The 20,200-nt window shown below is 41.5% G+C and overlaps 1 protein-coding gene across 8 annotated transcripts; it reads right to left on the minus strand.

The window, feature by feature from the left end:
- Window positions 1-4,746: 4,746 nt before the first annotated feature.
- Window positions 4,747-20,149, minus strand: LOC110497819 (BAG family molecular chaperone regulator 5). 8 transcript variants are annotated; one of them, XM_036954780.2, is made up of 5 exons: window positions 13,138-13,351; window positions 12,069-12,159; window positions 9,146-9,330; window positions 7,625-8,473; window positions 4,747-7,480 (listed from the first exon to the last, which is right to left on the minus strand). In XM_036954780.2, the coding sequence occupies exons 4-5, from the start codon at window positions 8,437-8,439 to the stop codon at window positions 6,943-6,945; spliced, it is 1,353 nt and encodes a 450-aa protein (XP_036810675.2). In that variant the 5' UTR covers window positions 8,440-8,473; window positions 9,146-9,330; window positions 12,069-12,159; window positions 13,138-13,351; the 3' UTR covers window positions 4,747-6,942. The 8 variants fall into 8 exon arrangements, with proteins under 8 accessions (XP_036810675.2, XP_021429909.2, XP_021429907.2 ...); XM_021574234.3 differs by lacking the exons at window positions 12,069-12,159; window positions 13,138-13,351 and adding an exon at window positions 19,810-20,038; XM_021574232.3 differs by lacking the exons at window positions 12,069-12,159; window positions 13,138-13,351 and adding an exon at window positions 17,813-17,974.
- Window positions 20,150-20,200: the final 51 nt, after the last annotated feature.

A 20,200-nucleotide genomic window follows, 5' to 3' on the forward strand; every position in this document is an offset into this window, starting at 1 on the left:
GGTTTATGAGGAAGTCTACCACTGGTGAAGTCTGAAGGGCACCTGCCAAACTGCACGTAACTGTTCTAAATACTGCTTCCTCCAGTTAGTGAAGTTGCCAGTGTGGTCCATCCAGCCTTCCACATCTCATCAGAGACAGACAGCTATGTAGACATGAATGCAGTCACTGAGTCATTGTTTGTCTCTGTGTTTCCTTTCTTCTGAGAACAGCATGGTCGCTGGATACTCTAAGTTCCAACTTGGTAGGTTTGTCTAACAGATTCCACACTGAGACAGCTAACCCCCTGCTAAGAATAGAACCACTATTTGTTTAGCACGGGTAGTGGTGAGAGTTGGGGTGTGGGTTTCTATTTTCTACTCCATTTTAGCATTTCTCCATTTGAACAGAGACCAAGGTGTGACACATTCCTCTTAGTATTCCTAGACAGACAGTAGGCTATGCCAGTGTCCAACAGAACGTGATGAAGGGCAGGTGGACACTGTAGAGAGAAGGAGAATCTGAAACCTGGACAGATCCTTTGAGACGAATGAGAACACTTCAGGTTGGGGGAACAATGGCCCCTGAAATACAGTAGCTAACACATCAAGACACTGTGTTGCTTTCTCCATTCCAAAGCCCACCGTCCAAGGTGAAATGTTCGCCCTGGCCTGGCCGTGGTAGGGATGGCACAATGATCGACTGCCCCCTGGAGCATGAATGAAGATGTGCCAACCTCTAAGATTAGACACTACCCAATGCCAGATACAGTGTAAATAGATGTGGCATGTCTTGTATATGTGTTCTCAGCCTTAAGCATGGCTTTTAAGGGAACTGAGAATGTAGGACTTGGGTTTGAGCTTGCCGCAGAAGGGATCTGTTTACAAAGGTTTCAAACATAGATTGATGCTTACCAGAGAGTGTAAACACAGCAAAATATGCAGTAGAAACAAGACAGGCTGTGTAGAGCCACTGAAGAGTCCACTCAGAAGACAGTTATGTTGTTGTAGAGCTGAGCTCTCTTGTCCAATGGAATAATGCTTTGCTCTGTTTTGAGGGTGATTTAATGACAACAGTAAATATGTGGAGATGCCTTACCCTATCTTTAGGATCTGTGTATGTCTGCATGTGTGTACTCTGAGTCCCCGAGGTTGGGGTGAGGGATGGGCATCAGTACATTTGTGGGAGTGGAAAAACAGAACAACATCCACAGTGCAAACAAGGGCCAGTTTCCTTGGAGGAGTGAGTAATTCCCGCTGCTGTGGCAACCAGCCAACTGCTACTCTACTCCCATCATTTATGGGCCTTGCAGCTCTGTCCTGAGATTATCCCTATCAGTGAATTGAACCGGGATATAACAGACGTCAGCAGTCCTTGTTGCTCCAGATAGTTTCTGGCTTCCCTGCAGCTGGTTAAGTTATGTACATCAGAGCAGAATATCTTCCCTCTGACTGGCTGACTCTCCTCCAACTGTCTCCTTCCAGCTCCCCCACTCTCCTCCAGTCTGTTCGCTGTGACCTCACCGCTGGCGGTGTAATCATTTCTGGAAACCCACAGAATTTCTCACAGGGACCATGTGGGGGGGGGGGGGGGATTAATTTCACAGCTGTCGTCCTTGAGTTACGTGGTTATTTGCTGAGGTTCGGCGCAAACTCAATTCACCATAACCTACTTACAGACAGATGGGGCTCAGACCCGGGCCAATGAAGAGAATCCACTGGACGATCATGGGACCTCACGTTACCCTGTCTTTCTATATAGAATTATAATACATTTCATGTATGTAACTACTCTAGCGACACATTACATGACATGAGTCACAAAATACAGTATAGAATGCTCCAAACTGTTTATAAACACACATAGCAAACAAGAGCACCCACACACTACACTATTCATTCAAGTGGGGCCAAGCTCTCCAAGATCAATATCAGGCGGTGTGGTAGGAAGAAAAATCGTGAACGACTCCAACCACCCAAGCCATAGACTATTCTTTCTGCTTCTGCAAAGCAAGCAGTACCGGTACCGGTGCAAGTCTGGCACCAACAGACTCCAGAAGCTTCTATCTCCAAGCAAAAATATCTGATAAATAGCTACACAGACTATCTGAGTTAACCTTCTATCTTCGCACTGTGTCTATGAGCACTCACAGGGCCCGACACACTCACAGGGCCCGACACACTCACAGGGCCCGACACACTCACAGGGCCTGACACACTCACACACACACTCACTCCATCACCTGCTCACTCACACATAATATACTCGTACATTTATACTGACTCTACACACACGCACACCCACTCACATACAAGCTGCTGCTGTTTATCTTGTACCCTGTTGCCTAGTCACCTTACCCCTATACATATCTACAGTACCTCCATCACTCCAGTATCCCTGCACATTGTAAATATGGTACTGGAACTGACCCTGTATAGAGTAAGCTTACTTACTTCATATTTCTTCTTATTTCTAGTTTTTTTTCCTAGTATTACATTGTTATTGATTATTGGGTGGGTGGAGGGAGGCAGGCAGGCAGGGGGATTGATTTGACTAAGCAGCTAGCTGGCCCGGACCGTGGAGTCAGTAGCCTCATCATTGACAGGTTGTTGCACATAGTGTTACCGTGTAGCAGCACTGAACCATGTTGTGAGGAACCGAAACGCTTGGCATGTTTTTACGTTAGTGCGACACACTAATGCAGTCCTCATAGCGACACCAAGTTTATACACTCTGCAGGGTGCAGTCCATATGTGTGAGTGGGCCTCGCCCTGATTAACAGCACACACACCCTCTCTCTGGACGTTGACAGGGTCACTGGGTGTGTGCGTGGCCTGTTATCTGGCTCTCTCTAGTGGCCATAAGTAAGAACAGTTGTGCCCTATGGGAGAAAGAAAAATAGAGACAAAAAATAACTTGGCACAGTACCTATGAAATTACCCCGCGTTTAAGTTGGCAGGCACTCTCAACTGATACTGTAGTAATGCTATAGTGATACTGTACAGAGTTGCAGGTGATGGAGCGGAAGTGAGCCGGTGCTGAAACACCCTGTCGTGTGAAAGGTCATGACCCCACACATGGGGTTTACATTTGGACATGATCCGTGTGGCCAGTCACCCTGTCCCTCCCACAGTTCTGCTTCTGAGCTAATGCTCTTAAAAGCCTTTATATGATGGACTTTTAATGTAGAACGCTGGGGGCTTTTCTGAAATCCATCAGTCAGCCTCTGTGTATGTGTGTGTGTTGAGGCCATGGTCACTGATGTCTTTATGAAGTGTGGGCGTTGGGAGGAATCTCGGACTATGGTTGATTGGATACTTTGGGTTCAGGTAGAGGTCAAGGCTGGGCAACAGGCACTTTAGTGCCCCAAAACTCATACCACTTAACGGTCTACACCTCAACTCAAGCTTCTTTAATCAATCAATCAATCAAATGTATTTATATAGCCCTTCTTACATCAGCTGATGTCACAAAGTGCTGTACAGAAACCCAGCCTAAAACCCCAAAGAGCAAGCAATGCAGGTGTAGAAGCAATGCAGGTGTACCCTTAGTTCCTAGCTGTCCTTATGCAAAGCTATACTATAACCTGATGGAATGTGACCATATACACTACCTTGCAAAAGTTTGGGGTTCAATAGTTAAAAGTTGAACAGTGAAGAGGCAACTGCGGGATGCTGGCCTTCAAGGCAGAGTTGCAAAGAAAAAGCCGTATCTCAGATTGGCCAATAAAAATAAAAGATTAAGATGGGCAAAAGAACACCGACACTGGACAGAGGAACTCTGCCTAGAAGGCCAGCATCCCGGAGTCGCCTCTTCACTGTTCACGTTGAGACTGGTGTTTTGCGGGTACTATTTAATGAAGCTGCCAGTTGAGGACTTGTGAGGCGTCTGTTTCTCAAACTAGACACTCTAATGTACTTGTCCTCTTGCTCAGTTGTGTACTAGGGCCTCCCACTCTTTCTATTCTGGTTAGAGCTAGTTTGCTCTGTTTTGTGAAGGGAGTAGTACACAGCCTTGTATGAGATCTTCAGTTTCTTGGCAATTTCTCAAATGGAATAGCCTTCATTTCTCAGAACAAGAATAGACTGACGAGTTTCAGAAGACAGTTCCTTTGTTTCTGGCCATTTTGAGCCTGTAATCGAACCCACAAATGCTGATGCTCCAGATACTCAACTAGTCTAAAGAAGGCTAGTTTTATCGCTTCTTTAATCAGAACATTTTCAGTTGTGCTAACATAATTGCAAAATGGTTTTCTAATGATCGATTAGCCTTTTAAAATGATAAACTCGGATTAGCTAACACAACGTGTCATTGGAACACAGGAGTGATGATTGCTGATAATGGGTCTCTGTACGCCTATGTAGATATTCCATCAGCCGTTTCCAGCTACAATAGTCATTTACAACATTAACAATGTCTTCACTGTATTTCTGATCAATTTGATGGTATAAAAAAAAAATTTGGGGTCACATTTCTAAGTGACCCCAAACTTTGGAACAGTAATGTATGTACATACATAAATGGGTGATACAGTGGGCTTAATTTGGGTGGCCTTTCAAATCTGTAGCAGACTAAAAGCAGATTGGGAGTACAAATCTAGCTAGATATACTACTCCCAATGTAAACTCTTCTAAATATATTATTGATATTTTGAAGGTTAACAAATTGTAGTTGTTTTTATACATGGAGTTTTGTAACCGGTCTACTCATATGATAGTGTTGTCATGGGAACGGCAAAACCAGGAATAAAAATAACTTACACAACTAGATCCGGGACACACCTTTTTTTTATTTTGGAGTGGGAATAAAAAGTCAAACAAACCTATTATTGAAGCATTCACACATCATTTAAACCTCAGTGTGCGTTTGTACACGTGCATCTTGTATGAGAAACACAGCAGAGCCTGTCACAATCCACTTAGTCAAAGGCGACTGGAGAAACAGATCGTCAAATTAAAACATTTAATACTGTACCCCACATACACATTCCTGCCAAAATAAGCAAACCAAAAGGTTCACCACAGAGTAAAGAACATAAAAAAGTTTCCTTGAAATAAATCAGCTTTGGTATTCTTCACTGACAAAATTATACATTCTACCCCTAAAATGTTCAATGCATTTTCAAACACTGGATGCAACTGATGCATACGTGGTTCAGATAGAACACCTTGCATTGCTTTCAGATAAGAGGTATGTTCAATTTTGGAAGGTTGTGTGCAACTGTGTGTTGATAATCACACCTACTGGTACGTGAGCAGATCAAGAGGAGAATTATAACAGTAGCTAGTGTTAGCCTCTGATCTGGCAGGGTTGGTTGTTTTGAGACAGCATTAGGTTTGCTGTGTGAACAAACACCCATTACATGAAGGCCACACTGAACACTGTCTAATCGAATCATTATCTCACTTATGAGTCAGACATCCCATGTCCGTGTAGCTGGATTTCACTGTTTTTGTGCCATATGTTTTTCAACAGCAGCAGGGGAAGGGTTGAATAACCCCTGTCATGTTGAGAGTCTGGGAGTTCTGTGGGAGTTAACTGAGGACTGTTTATGCTCTGTTAGTACTTAGGGCTATCTACCAGGCATGCAGGGGTTAATTTACAAACAGTTGAGGTATAATACTGAAAATTTGTAAAAAGTGCAAATTTCTCACGGTGACAATAGCCTAGGTGCTCCTCAGTCCCCCATTTAGTGCTTTTTCCGGTCTTTGTGCCTTCAGGATTCTTTTGTAAAAGGTAGCAGCCAGTCCCTCCCTAGCTTGTGTGTGGAGTATGGTGGGGGTTGCTTTGTTTGGGATAAAAACACCAGAAGGGGGGTGAAAGGAAGGAAAGACAGATTTTTTTTACTAATAGCTCCCTACCTCTGCTGAAGCGGTTTTAGACTGCCCTGTCCACTGTGATCACTGTCAACAGCTATAATAATAGTAAGGTAAAAATCAGTGACCCTCACCAGGGCTCCCAGACATACTCCTCTGACAATAGAAAAGTCACAGACAAAAACAAAACCACCTCCACACTCTGTTTTTCCCCTTCACTAAATTCAATGCAGACAAGATATAGCCTCGCAAACACACAAGTCACAATCAACATTTAGCTACAAATTACAGACAAACATAGTAATTTATCGTGTCTACAAATATTCATTCTTTATAACTAGGCCTTTAACTAACCCTCCAAGTTGACAAAGGATCTCACAGGCCGTTTAACTTCACTGAGTTCCATGCCCATCCTCATTATTGTAGGACAGTGGGTAAAGCCATGAAGAAGCTCTCCTTTTCATTTGTCACCTGAACAGTTGCCAGAGACTGGTGTGTCCAGCCATGGTTATGGGGAGTTTGCCTCAGAAGTGTTGATTAAAGGAAGAAAGAGAGCAGAGGATAAGCAAAATTAACAGGTGAAGATCTTGTCTCACAGTGCTGATGTACACTCTCTGTTCATCTCGGTAAAGAAGTATTTTGAGACATCACAGACATCGTTTGGCTGAGTTAATTTACAACTGACCTCCAAAGTAGTCAAGCAAAACATGGATACCATTGAGATGTAATTGCTCTAGTCCCACTCCTGCTTTTGAAAAACAGATGACGTGACTGGATCTTAACTACTCTGACCACCACCATAACAGGCTTCAGTGCTTTTGGCCGCAGGCTTTACAACCACACAACAACACTGATCAAAACTCATACACATACAGTAGATTTCAAAAAGATGCTCAATAAACTTTCAAAAGCACGTCATAACACTTTTCTCCAAATTGTATTTCACAAAAATTTTCTTGGGTTGTTGTTTTTACCCACAGGCCAGCGACAATGACAACAAAGAGACCAAAAGCGCTGCTGCAGTGCATTCTGGGATTTAGTCAAAATGTACAGACCCCAACTCTTAGAGTGATGATACACCAGTGTATATATACAATTTAATAGGTCGGCGTACGCATACTTCAGCTATGTATAGTCTTTTGCAGTGGATCAGTATTCCCACTCGTCTGTCTTCATGTCCAGATAGCTGAGGATGTTCTGGGCAAACTTGACTGCCTGCTTGCGGGCTACTTTGGTCATCTCATCACCCTGTGGGTCAACTGCATCCAGGGCCAGCAGCTGTTTAGTTAGAAGCTCCTCAAGCAATATGTAGCTCTTGTCGGCCCGCTTGCCGTTGAAGCAGAGTACCTGGGCCTGGAGGTCTGACAGGCTGCCCAGGACCATCCACACAGCCCTGTGTTGTGGGGGCTCGTTGGAGCCAGGCTGGCGGCAGATCAGGGCCTCACGGAGGTCCAGGAAGGTGATGACAGCCTGGACCTCCAGCACAGCACGTCGGCGGGCCTCACGGATACAGGGGTTACGGGCCGTGTCCACCTGGTCCAGGTGTGTGAGGAGACTCTGGAGCTCAGGCTTGGGCCTGAAGAGGTCGCCCACCCCACAGTGTCGCAGGACCTCCCCGCGCAGCTGGCCCACCCGACCCCGAACAGCCTCAATCTGACGGATTGAGTCATTCTGCGCCAAGTCATACCTGAAAAAAGAAAGATGTATACAACATCACATTTCTGAGCTAAGATGTACCTGAAAGCATGTATACACACATGCATACTGTATTACTGTATACATACTGTATCCTTTCTGTACTATTATTTGTAATTGTAGTAAAGCTGTGTACCTGCGCGTGTCGTCTCCCTCTCCCTCCAGGTCCAGGTGTTTGAGCAGACCGTTGATCTCCTCCACCACCTGTTTGCGGTAGTTCCGGACCGCTGCGTTCCCCGACACATCGAGGGCATCCAGCTCCACCAGGAGCTCAGTGAGCACGCGGGACAGGTGGGCACAGCTATCCCTCCCACTCAGCCCCATCAGCAGTGCCACCAGCTGGCTGCGCGCCCCACTCACCTGCACCATCACCTGGTTGATCCTCTGCACGGCCACGTGTGTATCTTCTGACAGGGGGAGGGTCTGCTGGCGCGTGCGCCCCTCGATCACGTCCTGCACGGCACACAGTCGTGTCAGGGCCCGATAGCGAGCCTTACGGAGGGGCACCCTCCCTCCTGTCTTCACTTGGGTGAGCCTCAGTATCAGCTCCTGCACAGCATCCACCAGCTCATCACTGATCTCTGCTGTGCCCCCGGCCCGCTGTGGTTCCACCACCCCCTGCTCCACCAGCCCCTGGGCCTCCCGGCTCAGCTCCTCGATGGCCAGGCGGGACGGGTGGGTGGCGTTCTCCTCAAGGTAGCGCAGCAGCCCCTCCACCTCCTGGGCTGCTCTCTTGCGTGCCCCCTGTAGGTCTGCCCTGCCCTCCGTGTCCACCTGGTCGACCTCCAGGAGCAGCCGGGTCAGCTCGCGCTCCAGCCGCCGATACTCCCGCTCGTTTTTCAACCCGCTGAAGGTGCACACCTGAGGGCCCAGAGACTGGACCTCCCGCTGGACCTCATAGAGCCGTATCATGGCTGGGTGCTGCTGCTGCTGCTGGCTGCCATGGTCCATCCTCTTTCCACCATCAAAGGGCTTTCCAAACAAGCTGCAAAACAGGCACAGCACAAATGCAATAACAAAAGTTCATAACTAAACACATTCATAGGCAAAATCTACACTCTTTAAAATGAGTGTATGAGGCTTATCCAATTCAGTATGTTAGGCCAGGTGTTCTTGTTTCCATTATGTAATGTTGACCTAAGCTGCCTGCGGTTTCCAAGCTCCACCCAAAATAAAAACAAGAATGAACAAGACGCTTTTGTACACTGTTATTACCTCAAAGAACAAATAGTTACTGGAGGTTTAAATGAACTTGATGCACTTGATCAAAGTACAATACCAATTTGTTAGTGTGACTGTTTAACCAACAAGAATTATGCATGCATAAAAACAGGCAATAAATTAAAACATTCAATGATAACACTAGCATGACAATCATTAAACTCCTTACTGAAAGTAGGCTACAGCTCTAGACACCGTGCTGGCTACTATTTCAGCTTATGTCCAAGGCTGTCTAATGAACACCACTGAACTAAGTCTGATTACTGCAGCGACAACAATGTCATTTTACACCCCAGGTCCGAAATAACCATAATTGAGTTACATTCTTCAAAGAACGTCTGAGCAGGACTGAAAATGACACCCAACAGAACTAATTCCTCTCACTCAAAGATGACTGTTTCCTTAATTGTATAAAATAGTCAACAACACTACTTACAAAAACTCCAGAGGGAAAACTCAATGAATAAGATCAAGCTGGCTCAGGTATGATCAAGCTGGCTCAGAAGAACACACCAGTAGCCTAACTTCTGCACCATCGGCATCCAGACACTGCAGATTGAGAGGCTCTCAAAATATTGTATTTGCAGGCGGTTCCTCTGCTGCTATTCCACAGTGATGTGTCTGTAATGTCACAATAGACAGGTCATTATTCTCATTCTTAAAGAGACAGTGTGTCACTGTTGTTCGCCATATGAGGGATTTTTCCAAAAGGGGATTATGGTGAGAGAGAGTGCCGATTTGGCAGTCATTATGGGATTACTAGGGTCCATTTAAACAGTCCCGAGGAAAACATGTCTATTGGTTACATTGCAAGACCACTCAGATAATAAACCCAAATGAAAAGCCTCAAATAATGTCGGTGTGACATAGACAATACTACATATAGGCTATAGTCAAAACCTAAGAAGAGCCATTGGAAAAAGTCAGTTGAGACAATATAGGCCTAGGGCTTATAGTATTCTCCTACACGCCACACGATTGTTCTGAAACCTATTTTGTTGCTAGTAACGGATAAGATTAGCATTCAAATTGCCAATTTTAATTTAATTGTATTATATTCAAGAAATATAGGAACTAACATTTGATTTGGACCAAACTTTTTTTTCTAACACTGAGTAAGACATGAAGAATCCAAAGAAATTGTCAAAAGCCTCCCACGGAACCGCCACACCAATCCCAACAAGGACTATACAGTATCAGTTCTGTGTTTGACAAGCAGTATAGAGCTGCAGCTTGGAGTATTGTTTCTTCATCCTATGTAATGTATTTTCAGTGAATTTGTTTTGGTTTGTTTTTCCCTGTTCAATTAGTCATTGACGTTGTTAGGTTTATATGTCCCATCTCACATCCTGATAATACCAGGTTATTGACCACTAAATGGTGCTGTTCCAGCTTTTAAGTTATTTTTTTTAAGAACCCCTCAATGTTTAAGGGATAGTTCACCCAAATGACATATCGATTTCCTTACCATGTAAGCAGTCTATGGACAATGTATGACAGCAAGCCATTATTTTGTTTACCTGGCCACTGTTTCAAATGCTAACTTTTTTGCATTTGTGGCAAACATGAAGTGTGAAAATGCTAATATAGGTACCATTGACTTGAATTGGATTTGTGCCACAAATGCTTAAAATGTAGCATTTGAAACCATGGCCAACAAAACCAAAGCATGGGTTGATGTCATACCTTATCAATTCATTGGTTGCATGTTTTGTCAAAATATTGTTTTGAACATTTGTTTTGGACTGATACCCGACTGAGCATTCTACTCAATGCATCATCAATGAGTGCTGATGAAGATTTAATCAAAAGTGCATTACAGTGGCTTGGAAATACAATGAATTCAGAAGGAGGCAAATAATTAGTAGGAAAACCTTTTGTCATCATTTTGAGGTCAACATATTGACTTTAGATGCAGTAGAACATTAGCTAGCTAAGATTGAGGGGAGGCCACTGGATTTTAGCTGGATAAAACTTTAATAGCAAATGACAACATTACCATCTGTCTAAAGTAAATTTGATGACATGATAATGCTGATAAAGTTGTTTCCTACTAAATATGACTACTTTTGCAATGCCATTGTATTTACAGGCACTATAGTGTAATTTAGATTAAACCGTTAGCCTCCATCCAGAATGAATGGGCTGATCACCACTTTAGGGCACCACTGATAGAGAGCGGCTTGAGAACGTTCATAACGTGACTAAGTGACGGAGGTGCAACCTATGAATAGACTGCTTACAGGGTAAGGAAACCAATGTTATTTTGTCATTTGGGTGAACTATCCCTTTAACATTGAGGGGGAAACTTCCAACCCTTTTCACCTATTAGCAGGAGCAACGTCATCTAGTGGTCAGACCTGGCAATACGAGGATGTAGGATGGGACAAACATAACTTCAATGACAAATTTCTCTGAACAAGGGAAGAAAACCATCACCGAATTCACTGAGAATACATTACATAGGATGAAGAAACAATACTCAGGGCCGCAGCTCCATACTACTAAACATAGAGAACTGATACAGTATACTCACTGTTGTGTTGGGATTGGAGTGGGGTGCGTGGGATCAGTGGGTAGCTTTTGAACAAAAAAAGTTGTCAAAATAAGATGTTAGGTATTATATTTACTGATTAGTATATGAATCCTATAAATTAAAATGGTCAATTTGGGTGCAATTATAGCTCAATTGTATATCAGAGATCAAATTACATTTCATCATAAATAATGTTGTAGGAATCTTATTTTTGTAACTACAGAAACGATTTGAGAATAATGTGAGATCAAATCAAACCAAATGTATTTATATAGCCCTTCGTACATCAGCTGATATCTCAAAGTGCTGTACAGAAACCCAGCCCAAAACCCCAAACAGCAAGCAATGCAGGTGTAGAAGCACGGTGGGTGGGTGTCATGGCTTGCTGAATTGAAATGGATTGACACAGAAAGGACAAGAGGTATTTGAAGGTTAAACAAGAAATGAAAGAGAAAATGATTTCATTTTTCCAGAACAGGCCTCAGGAGAGAGTCTAGAGACACTAGGCTACTTGCTGCCTTTTGAATTAATATAACCAGACACAGTAGTATGAAAGACTATCTCAAATAATACTGTGCTGCTATTGTACTCCTACCTAAAAGCATGGTGACGACCATGGGCCGAATCCACACAAATCGACAACTAGACCTTCGCAAACAAAATCCTATCTACATGAGGTACATTGAATAAAACAGCATACATTTAATTTTGCTGTCCGTTTAGGATGAGTAATAAATAAAACCCGAAAAGCTAGTCAAACCTCCCAGATATGTAACCTCACTCTGAATGTCAGAGAGAGGTAGCCTATCAGGAAGAGACATACATTGTTATGACCACATTCTGAGTCTTCGGAAAGGTCTCCAAACCAGGATGCCACCGGCAAATGCCCCTTTTCTGGCAACGGCTTAGGTTACCTGTGAGACCAACAGTTTACAAATCAAAAATTGCCCGACACAGAACCCGATAAGAGCAAACAGATCAAACTTGATGTCTTCTGTGGGCTGCCAACATGGCTTATATGTTTACATATCTTAGACCCAGGTCATCAATACATTGATACCTGTAGTCTACAATTGAGCTGTGTAAGGCAGGGATCATCAACTAAATTCAGCTGCGGGACAATTTTTGGGGGAGCGGATGGTCAGGGGGCCGGAACATAATTACAAATCATTTGTAGACTACAAATTGACCGCAAGAAGCCCACACAGACATAACATTTGACTAAAACAATCGTTTCAAACCTTGCTTACGTTTGTATACGATCACATCCATTTCTCTATTATGCGTTGGAAAACTTTCCTAAATGTAAATCACTTTAAGCTGATTTGCTGGTGTTTTTACTATTTTATGTCCAACAATGAAACAAAATGAAAAGGGGGGGGCAAATAAAATCACCAGTTGGGGAACCCCGGTGTAAGGTGATGCTCCGTGAGGCTTATTGTCTGAGAGACCCCATTCTCCAATACGAGTTCTAGAACAGTCCCTCTTCAAACGCAGCAAACCAGTGAGCAAATACTTTGCATTGCATGCATGCCTATCTACAGTAACGTTACTACATGCCTATCTACAGTAACGTTACTACATGCCTATCTACAGTAACGTTACTACATGCCTACTACAGAGGGCTTTAAGCATTATGTAATCGTAAGCAGCCGATCTAATAATTTACTTACCGACCGAATGGCTATAGAAATAGCAGTAAACACAACAGTGTCACCGCAAAGAATGCATGCACCAACTCACATACCGCCACATAGGCTTGCAGTGCTGCCTCTGGCCTATCTCTCAGACAAAACGTATTTTCAAAACTGTCAGTTGCTAGGTTGCTGTTTCAATGTAACAGACGCCAGCAATGTTTCACCACCTTCCCAGCTGCGCATGAAATGTCTCACCTTTTCAAAGCGCCAAAGACATTCGCGCACATTTCTAAAGATGTCCGTTTCCATCAGCTAGCCAACAATGATCATAATCGATGTTGTGTCATCCAAATACGTATCTTTTCTCTTTACGTAGGTATGTAACGATAATTTGTTTTCAATGGCTGATTCTCCTCGGTACAGTCCAACAGCACTATGCACTGCGGTGTTGCCCCTCCCACGCACCAATTCAGAGGGTTTGTTCACGCGCGTCATAAACTAGTCTTCCGTGGACTGTACAAAGGGATCGTATACAGAGTTGCGCAGGAGTTTGACGTTATAATTCCTATTAAAAACAATTTGAAATGTATTGTATTCCCATGGGATATAAAGCACTTGGGATCTCTGGCAAAAACGTGAGACCAACTAAGGTGCTGATGGAATACCACAATGACATAGATTCCATTTTTGCAAATATTTTATGCCAACTTCCATATCCATACAGGATTTAAGAGGTAAAACTGCCTGTACACAAAATGGATTAGTTACAGCCCAGGGGCTTAAATTCAGGAGTACATAATATTGCAGGACATTCAGACAGAAGTGTATAGCCTAGAACAGACTACAAGAATTGGTCGGCCAAGACATATAGAATCGGAAAATTTGACCATGATTCATAACCACCTACTGGCAAAGTGTAGACACATCATGGGGACTGTGGAGGATGGTTGACCACTGAAGGACCGATGGTCGGTCTTGGGCCCCCTACATATGGTGTGTAATGCAGAATGACAGGTAATTGTGTCAGTTCATATTTAGCTTGTATCTACAACATTTGAAACTGAATAGGTCCCATGTATCTTCTCTGTTTGCTGCCTACTGAATATGAGATAGTGTGACCCTGAATAAAACCTTGGCCAATGGCCATATTTGTAAACACTATGACCAGTGGTTTAGTGGAGGGTAAATGCACCCCAATCAGCGTTTATCCACCCATTGTTTTACCATTGCATCACTAACTGTGACCTAGGAGCATACAGAGAAGGAATTGCAAGTTGCATCAAAATAGCCCGGAAGTAAAGACACACTGTGAGCCAAATTTGAAATGGAGCAGGGTGGGACAAAATTGCATTAAAACACAATTTAAATGTACACTGAATAAAAATATAAATGCAACATGTAAAGTGTTGGTCCCATGTTTCATGAGCTGAAATAAAAGATCCCCAAAATTTTCCATGCGCACTTAAAGCATATTTCTCTCAAATTTTGTGCACAAATTTGGTTACATCCCTGTTAATAAGCATTTCTCCTTTGCCAAGATAATCCACCTACGTGACAGGTTTGGCATATCAAGAAGCTGATTAAACAACATAATCATTGGACAGGTGCACCTTGTGCAGGGGACAATAACATGCCACCTAATTGTGCAGTTGTCACACAACACAATGCCACAGATGTCTCAAGTTGAGGGAGTGTGCAAATGGCATGTTGACTGTCCACCAGAGCTGTTGCCAGATAATTTAATGTTAATTTCTCTACCATAAGCCGCCTCCAACTTCGTGTTAGAGAATTTGTCAGTACGTCCAACCGGACTCACAACCTCAGACCACGTGTATGCCGTCGTGTGGGGGCGAGCTGTTTCCTGATGTCATTGTTGTGAACAGAGTGCTCCATGGTGAAGGTGGGGTAATGATATGGATAGGCATAAGCTACAGACAATGAACAGAATTGCATTTTAATTGATGGCAATTTGAATGCACAGAGATATCGTGACGAGATCCTGAGGCCCATTGTTGTGCTATTCATCCACCGCCATCACCTCATGTTTCAGCATGATAATGCAGGCCCCATGTCGCAAGGATCTGTACACAATTCCTGAAGCTGAAAATGTCCCAGATCTTTCATGGCCTGCATACAGTAACTCACCAGACATGTCACCCATTGAGCATGTTTGGGATGCTCTGGATCGATGTGTACAACAGCGTGTTCCAGTTCCCGCCAATATCCAGCAACTTTGAACAGCCATTGAAGAGGAGTTGGCCAACATTCCACAGGCCACAATCAACAGCCTGATCAACTCTATGCGAAGGAGATGTGTCGTGCTGCATATATTCGGCCTTGTCTCAGGATGGTAAGTTGGTGGTTGAAGATATCCCTCTAGTGGTGTGGGGGCTGTGCTTTGGCAAAGTGGGTGGGGTTATATCCTTCCTGTTTGGCCCTGTCCGGGGGTATCATCAGATGGGGCCACAGTGTCTCCTGACCCCTCCTGTCTCAGCCTCCAGTATTTATGCTGCAGTAGTTTATGTGTCGGGGGGCTAGGGTCAGTTTGTTATATCTGGAGTACTTCTCCCGTCTTATCCGGTGTCCTGTGTGAATTTAAGTATGCTCTCTCTAATTCTCTCTTTCTTTCTCTCTCTCGGAGGACCTGAGCCCTAGGACCATGCCTCAGGACTACCTGGCATGATGACTCCTTGCTGTCCCCAGTCCACCTGGCCGTGCTGCTGCTCCAGTTTCAACTGTTCTGCCTGCGGCTATGGAATCCTGACCTGTTCACCGGACATGCTACCTGTCCCAGACCTATTATTTGACCATGCTGGTCATTTATGAACATTTGAACATCTTGGCCATGTTCTGTTATAATCTCCACCCGGGACAGCCAGAAGAGGACTGGCCACCCTTCATAGACTGGTTCCTCTCTAGGTTTCTTCCTAGGTTTTGGCCTTTCTAAGGAGTTTTTCCTAGCCAACGTGCATCAACACCTGCATTGCTTGCTGTTTGGGGTTTTAGGCTGGGTTTCTGTACAGCACTTTGAGATATCAGCTGATGTACGAAGGGCTATAAAAATACATTTGATTTGATTTATTCAATTAAAGGTGCAATATGCAGAAATTGCTCTGCCATTTCCTGGTTGCAAAAATTCAAATAGTTTGCCTAATTTCAGTTTGTGACAAAACAAGCAATGTATAGTGTAGAGAATCATTGTACCATCTAAACCGCTGTGAAATATATTTTCAATAACCCAAAATATTGTTTTTTTAAAGTTGGTGTACAAAAGCAAAAGAAGCATAAACTAAACTTAAGAATGGGAAGTATAGAAATAGGGCACATAACAGATCTAAAACTTCCTATACATGCTTTCAATGAGAATGACAGATCTAAAACTCACATTTCTGTGAATTTGGTCAGTTCCCCAAAAAGTTACATATTGCAGCTTTAATACATCTTATGGTAGTGGAACTATTTTATGTTTTTTTCACAGGTCCATTATTTTCCCATTTACGTCTTATAGCAACCCTATATTGTTGGCAGCCCTGGTGTGAAGGAGAGGAATGGCAGAGCAGACCGTCATATGAGCCTAAATACTTTGGTATGCAACTTGGAATTAAAATCTAAGAGGACCAGTGCTTCTATAGTGAAAAGAAACTCACATCTGTGCCATTTGCGAGCGATGTTGTTTGGCTACATTGTATTGTATTAAGAGGACCACAATGGAAATACTTTTCTAAACTTTGTTGTGTTATCCTTAATGATTTTTAAATGTATTGGATCAACATGTGTGGTTATATATATATATATATATATATATAATATTTTATATATATAATATTTTATATATATATATTATATATATATATTATATATTATATATATATATTATATTTTATATATATATATTATATTTTATATATATATATATATTTTATATATATATATATATATTAATATATATATTATATATATATATATATTAATATATATTATATAATATATATATATAATATATATATATTAATATATATATTATATATTATATATATAATATATATATAATATATATATATATAATATATATAATATATAATATATATATATATATTAATATATATATTATATATTATATATATATATATATTATATATATATATATATATATATATATTATATTATATATATATATTATATTATATATATATATATTATATATATATATTATATATATATATTATATATATATATATATATATATATTTTTTTTAAATGGTCAAATAAATCCTATTATTCTTTCCTCTTCAGAGAGTACAAGTGATACATTGTATAATTTTGCTTGACCGTGAGAACCATGAGTTCTTTCAAGTTTCGCAATGTATGTTCTGGAGGTTTGCATAAAAATAAAGTGAATAGGGTATTACATGTCACTGGAGTAGCCTATACGCTTACTATTTTATTTTTTCACAACATCTAAACTGATTGAAAGAACACACTATACAGCGCAAAGCCCGCAACATGATCTCCAGGACAGACAAGCCACTCCACCACTGCTTTGATCAACATATGTAGGATATGATGGGTAAAGGGTCTTCTCAATTCGCTACAAAAAATTGTAAAAGAATAATGTTAGGAAACAAGAAGTTCAACCTACAGCGGTCAACTGATTTGGCATAAATAGAAGCAAGCACCAACAGCTTGATAAAAAGTGTAAAACACACATGTGAAAGCTTATTTATAATATTAGGGGAATAGGTCCATGGTAAAAACAGAGAATAGAATACAATTGGATGAATTAGAAAAAATATTTGTTGAGATGCAGCCATGTGGATCGCGGTTTCAAAAATCAATATGGGCAGCGCCCGGTGCTGAAAGTTGAGTAGGCAAATTTACTAACAAGAGGGATTTGTTGGACCACTATTTAAAAAATAAGAGGTAGGCTTACCTGTGGAAGGGGAATTTTAGTCAAACCTCTTTAATGCTTGTATAATGAATTATCTTTTTAAGGCTGTATAGCTTCTTGCATTTCAAAATGGGAAACCGTTTATCTACTTCAGAGAAACTGTCTAGAGTGATTTCCTGTTGTTTTGACTCACTAGACTAGAATAACTATCTGTTGCCACAGAACGAGACGCCCAATTCACATCTGTACCTTTTACCCTAGTTTTGTCTCTTTCTCCACACACATACCAAGATAACGTGTTTTGTATATGCTTGCATAAGATAGTTTATCTATATAAGGCTTCACTCGTGTCATCGAAACTCTTGGCCGTACACATCAGAGTGCATAACTGACCTGCTTCATTATTGCAATTGTTATTAATAAAGATTGATTGTTAAAGATTGTAATATATTTTAATAGAGTAGGTAAAGGCCTATTAATAGAGACATTGGTGAATTAACCACTGTAATCAGATCGAAATGATCACATTGTCATTTAATTGATTATCCCACTAACCATGTGTTAAATGTGTAATGTGGGGATATGAATTGGGCAGATAGTAGGCTATATGTTCTGGCCCACCGAGTAGCTACAAGCTCAGGAACAAATTGGTTAGAGGCCAACCCCAATTGTATATTGTAAATTCAATCACCCCCTTCACCATCATCTTCATTCAGATCATTCAAAAATGTGTGGATATTGGCTAGTGCTAAAGTTGAAGAACCCGTGTTGTCTCTGTGAAATGAAATTGTTATTGCCAGTGCACTCTGAAGAAGAAACAACGATACAATGTAGCCTAACAACATCGCTCACAAATGGCACCAATGTGAGATTTGTTTCACTGTAGAAGCACTGGTGCTATTAAATTTAATTCCAGGTTGCATATCAAAATATTTAAATGCATATTTGATGGTCTGCTCTGCCCATAACAGTCACTCCAAGAATATGGTTGCTAAAAGATTGAAATGGGAAAATAATGTAGGCCTACCTGTGAAAAAAACTATGAAATAACTCCCCAATTCAGTCTTATGCAGACTATATATTTAATGTATTACATGAATGGTGACCACAGTTCTTCCGAAAATACATTTAAATTGTTTTTTTTAATGCGATTTTTCCACTCTGCTCCATGTATACAATATATTGTATACAATGTATTGTATTTCAAATTTGGCTCCCAGTGTGGCTCGTTCCGGGGGTATTTTGACTCATCTGACAGTTCCTTCTCTGTATGTTCCTAGACTGTTACCTTCTAGCTCCCATCTCAAATGAGCATCATCTACAGGCCTATAAGACCTCCATCTGAGTCACCTTAGAGTCTTTTTCCCACTCATGGATTGTGCTCAGTAGTGCACAACATCGCCAAATCTGTTTTCTTATTGAACATATTCATGTAATTCTGAGCAGGAAGTCGCCCGCTTTTATGATGTCAAACTGCTAACTCGATCTTCAAAAGTCCAAAGGCATCATTACAATTCCTTTAAAGTGCACCTTTCCTTCCTCAGTAATCACTGACTGATGACACATGATTGGACATGTCAACACACCGGCTCCACCAGATTACTTTTACCTGTCCAGTTATTTTGAAGTTCTAATCAGTGATGGAAGGGGGAAGAAAAGCTGTAGCTAGCTACTTTTTGTAGAATTTTAACGGGGCTCCAAATGTTGGAGGGGACAATGATCCTCTTTGGAACAAGTGCACCGCTGGTCAACAAAGGACTCACAATCACCTCACCTGTCCCTTGACAGCAATTTTGCTCTCTGAGAACATAACATGTCAGTCAAAGTGCAATAAATCCACACATATGGATGAAAACATTACTGTGGCGTAATTTTTTGTTGTCTTTTAGGTACAAGCTAAATGTAGGCTAGCATGTCTACGTATCTACGTTGTAGATATCTTAACGGTGTTAGCTAAATAAATCAATTTGAAATAATAGGGATAGCTACTATTATAATTGTTCAGGAATATATGATAAGCTACATGTCCTCATGCTTACCTGCATAACCAACGTACAGCCATAATAGGGAAAATATCGATATAATGCTAAACATTACCAAGCACAACCACAATCTGATATTTAGCAACCAGCTAGCTGGCTACTACTAGCTTTTTTTCAAGGCGAATGCGATCACGGCTAGATGGTATACGGTTAAGGTCAAATTGATATATAATGTTGAAAAAATTTAGCATTTTAGTTAACCCAAACCTTTTCCTAACCTTAACCTAATTCTCCTAAACTGCTACGTTAATTCTTATAACCTGATACGAAAAGTACATTCTGGACAATTCTGACTAACTGTATCCTATCTAGTCGATATCGTGGAAATACGAGGAATGACAGGCTGGCCAAAATAGATATATGAAAGCCGTGTTGGGCGTTACATTAA

The sequence above is a fragment of the Oncorhynchus mykiss genome, chromosome 19 (assembly GCF_057628025.1).
Source record: "Oncorhynchus mykiss isolate SJ-2025 chromosome 19, ASM5762802v1, whole genome shotgun sequence".
In the NCBI taxonomy this organism is placed as follows: Eukaryota; Metazoa; Chordata; class Actinopteri; order Salmoniformes; family Salmonidae; genus Oncorhynchus; species Oncorhynchus mykiss.

What these genes read in the sequence shown, in the direction of transcription:
- LOC110497819 (XM_021574229.3), bottom strand. Translation starts at nt 13,169, where the DNA reads ATGTGCGCGAATGTCTTTGGCGCTTTGAAAAG. An exon ending in GTCTTTGGCGCTTTGAAAAG is followed by an intron (nt 8,474 to 13,137) that starts GTGAGACATTTC and finishes CCTGTTTTGCAG; the next exon opens with CTTGTTTGGAAAGCCCTTTG. An exon ending in GAGGGAGACGACACGCGCAG is followed by an intron (nt 7,481 to 7,624) that starts GTACACAGCTTT and finishes TTCTTTTTTCAG; the next exon opens with GTATGACTTGGCGCAGAATG.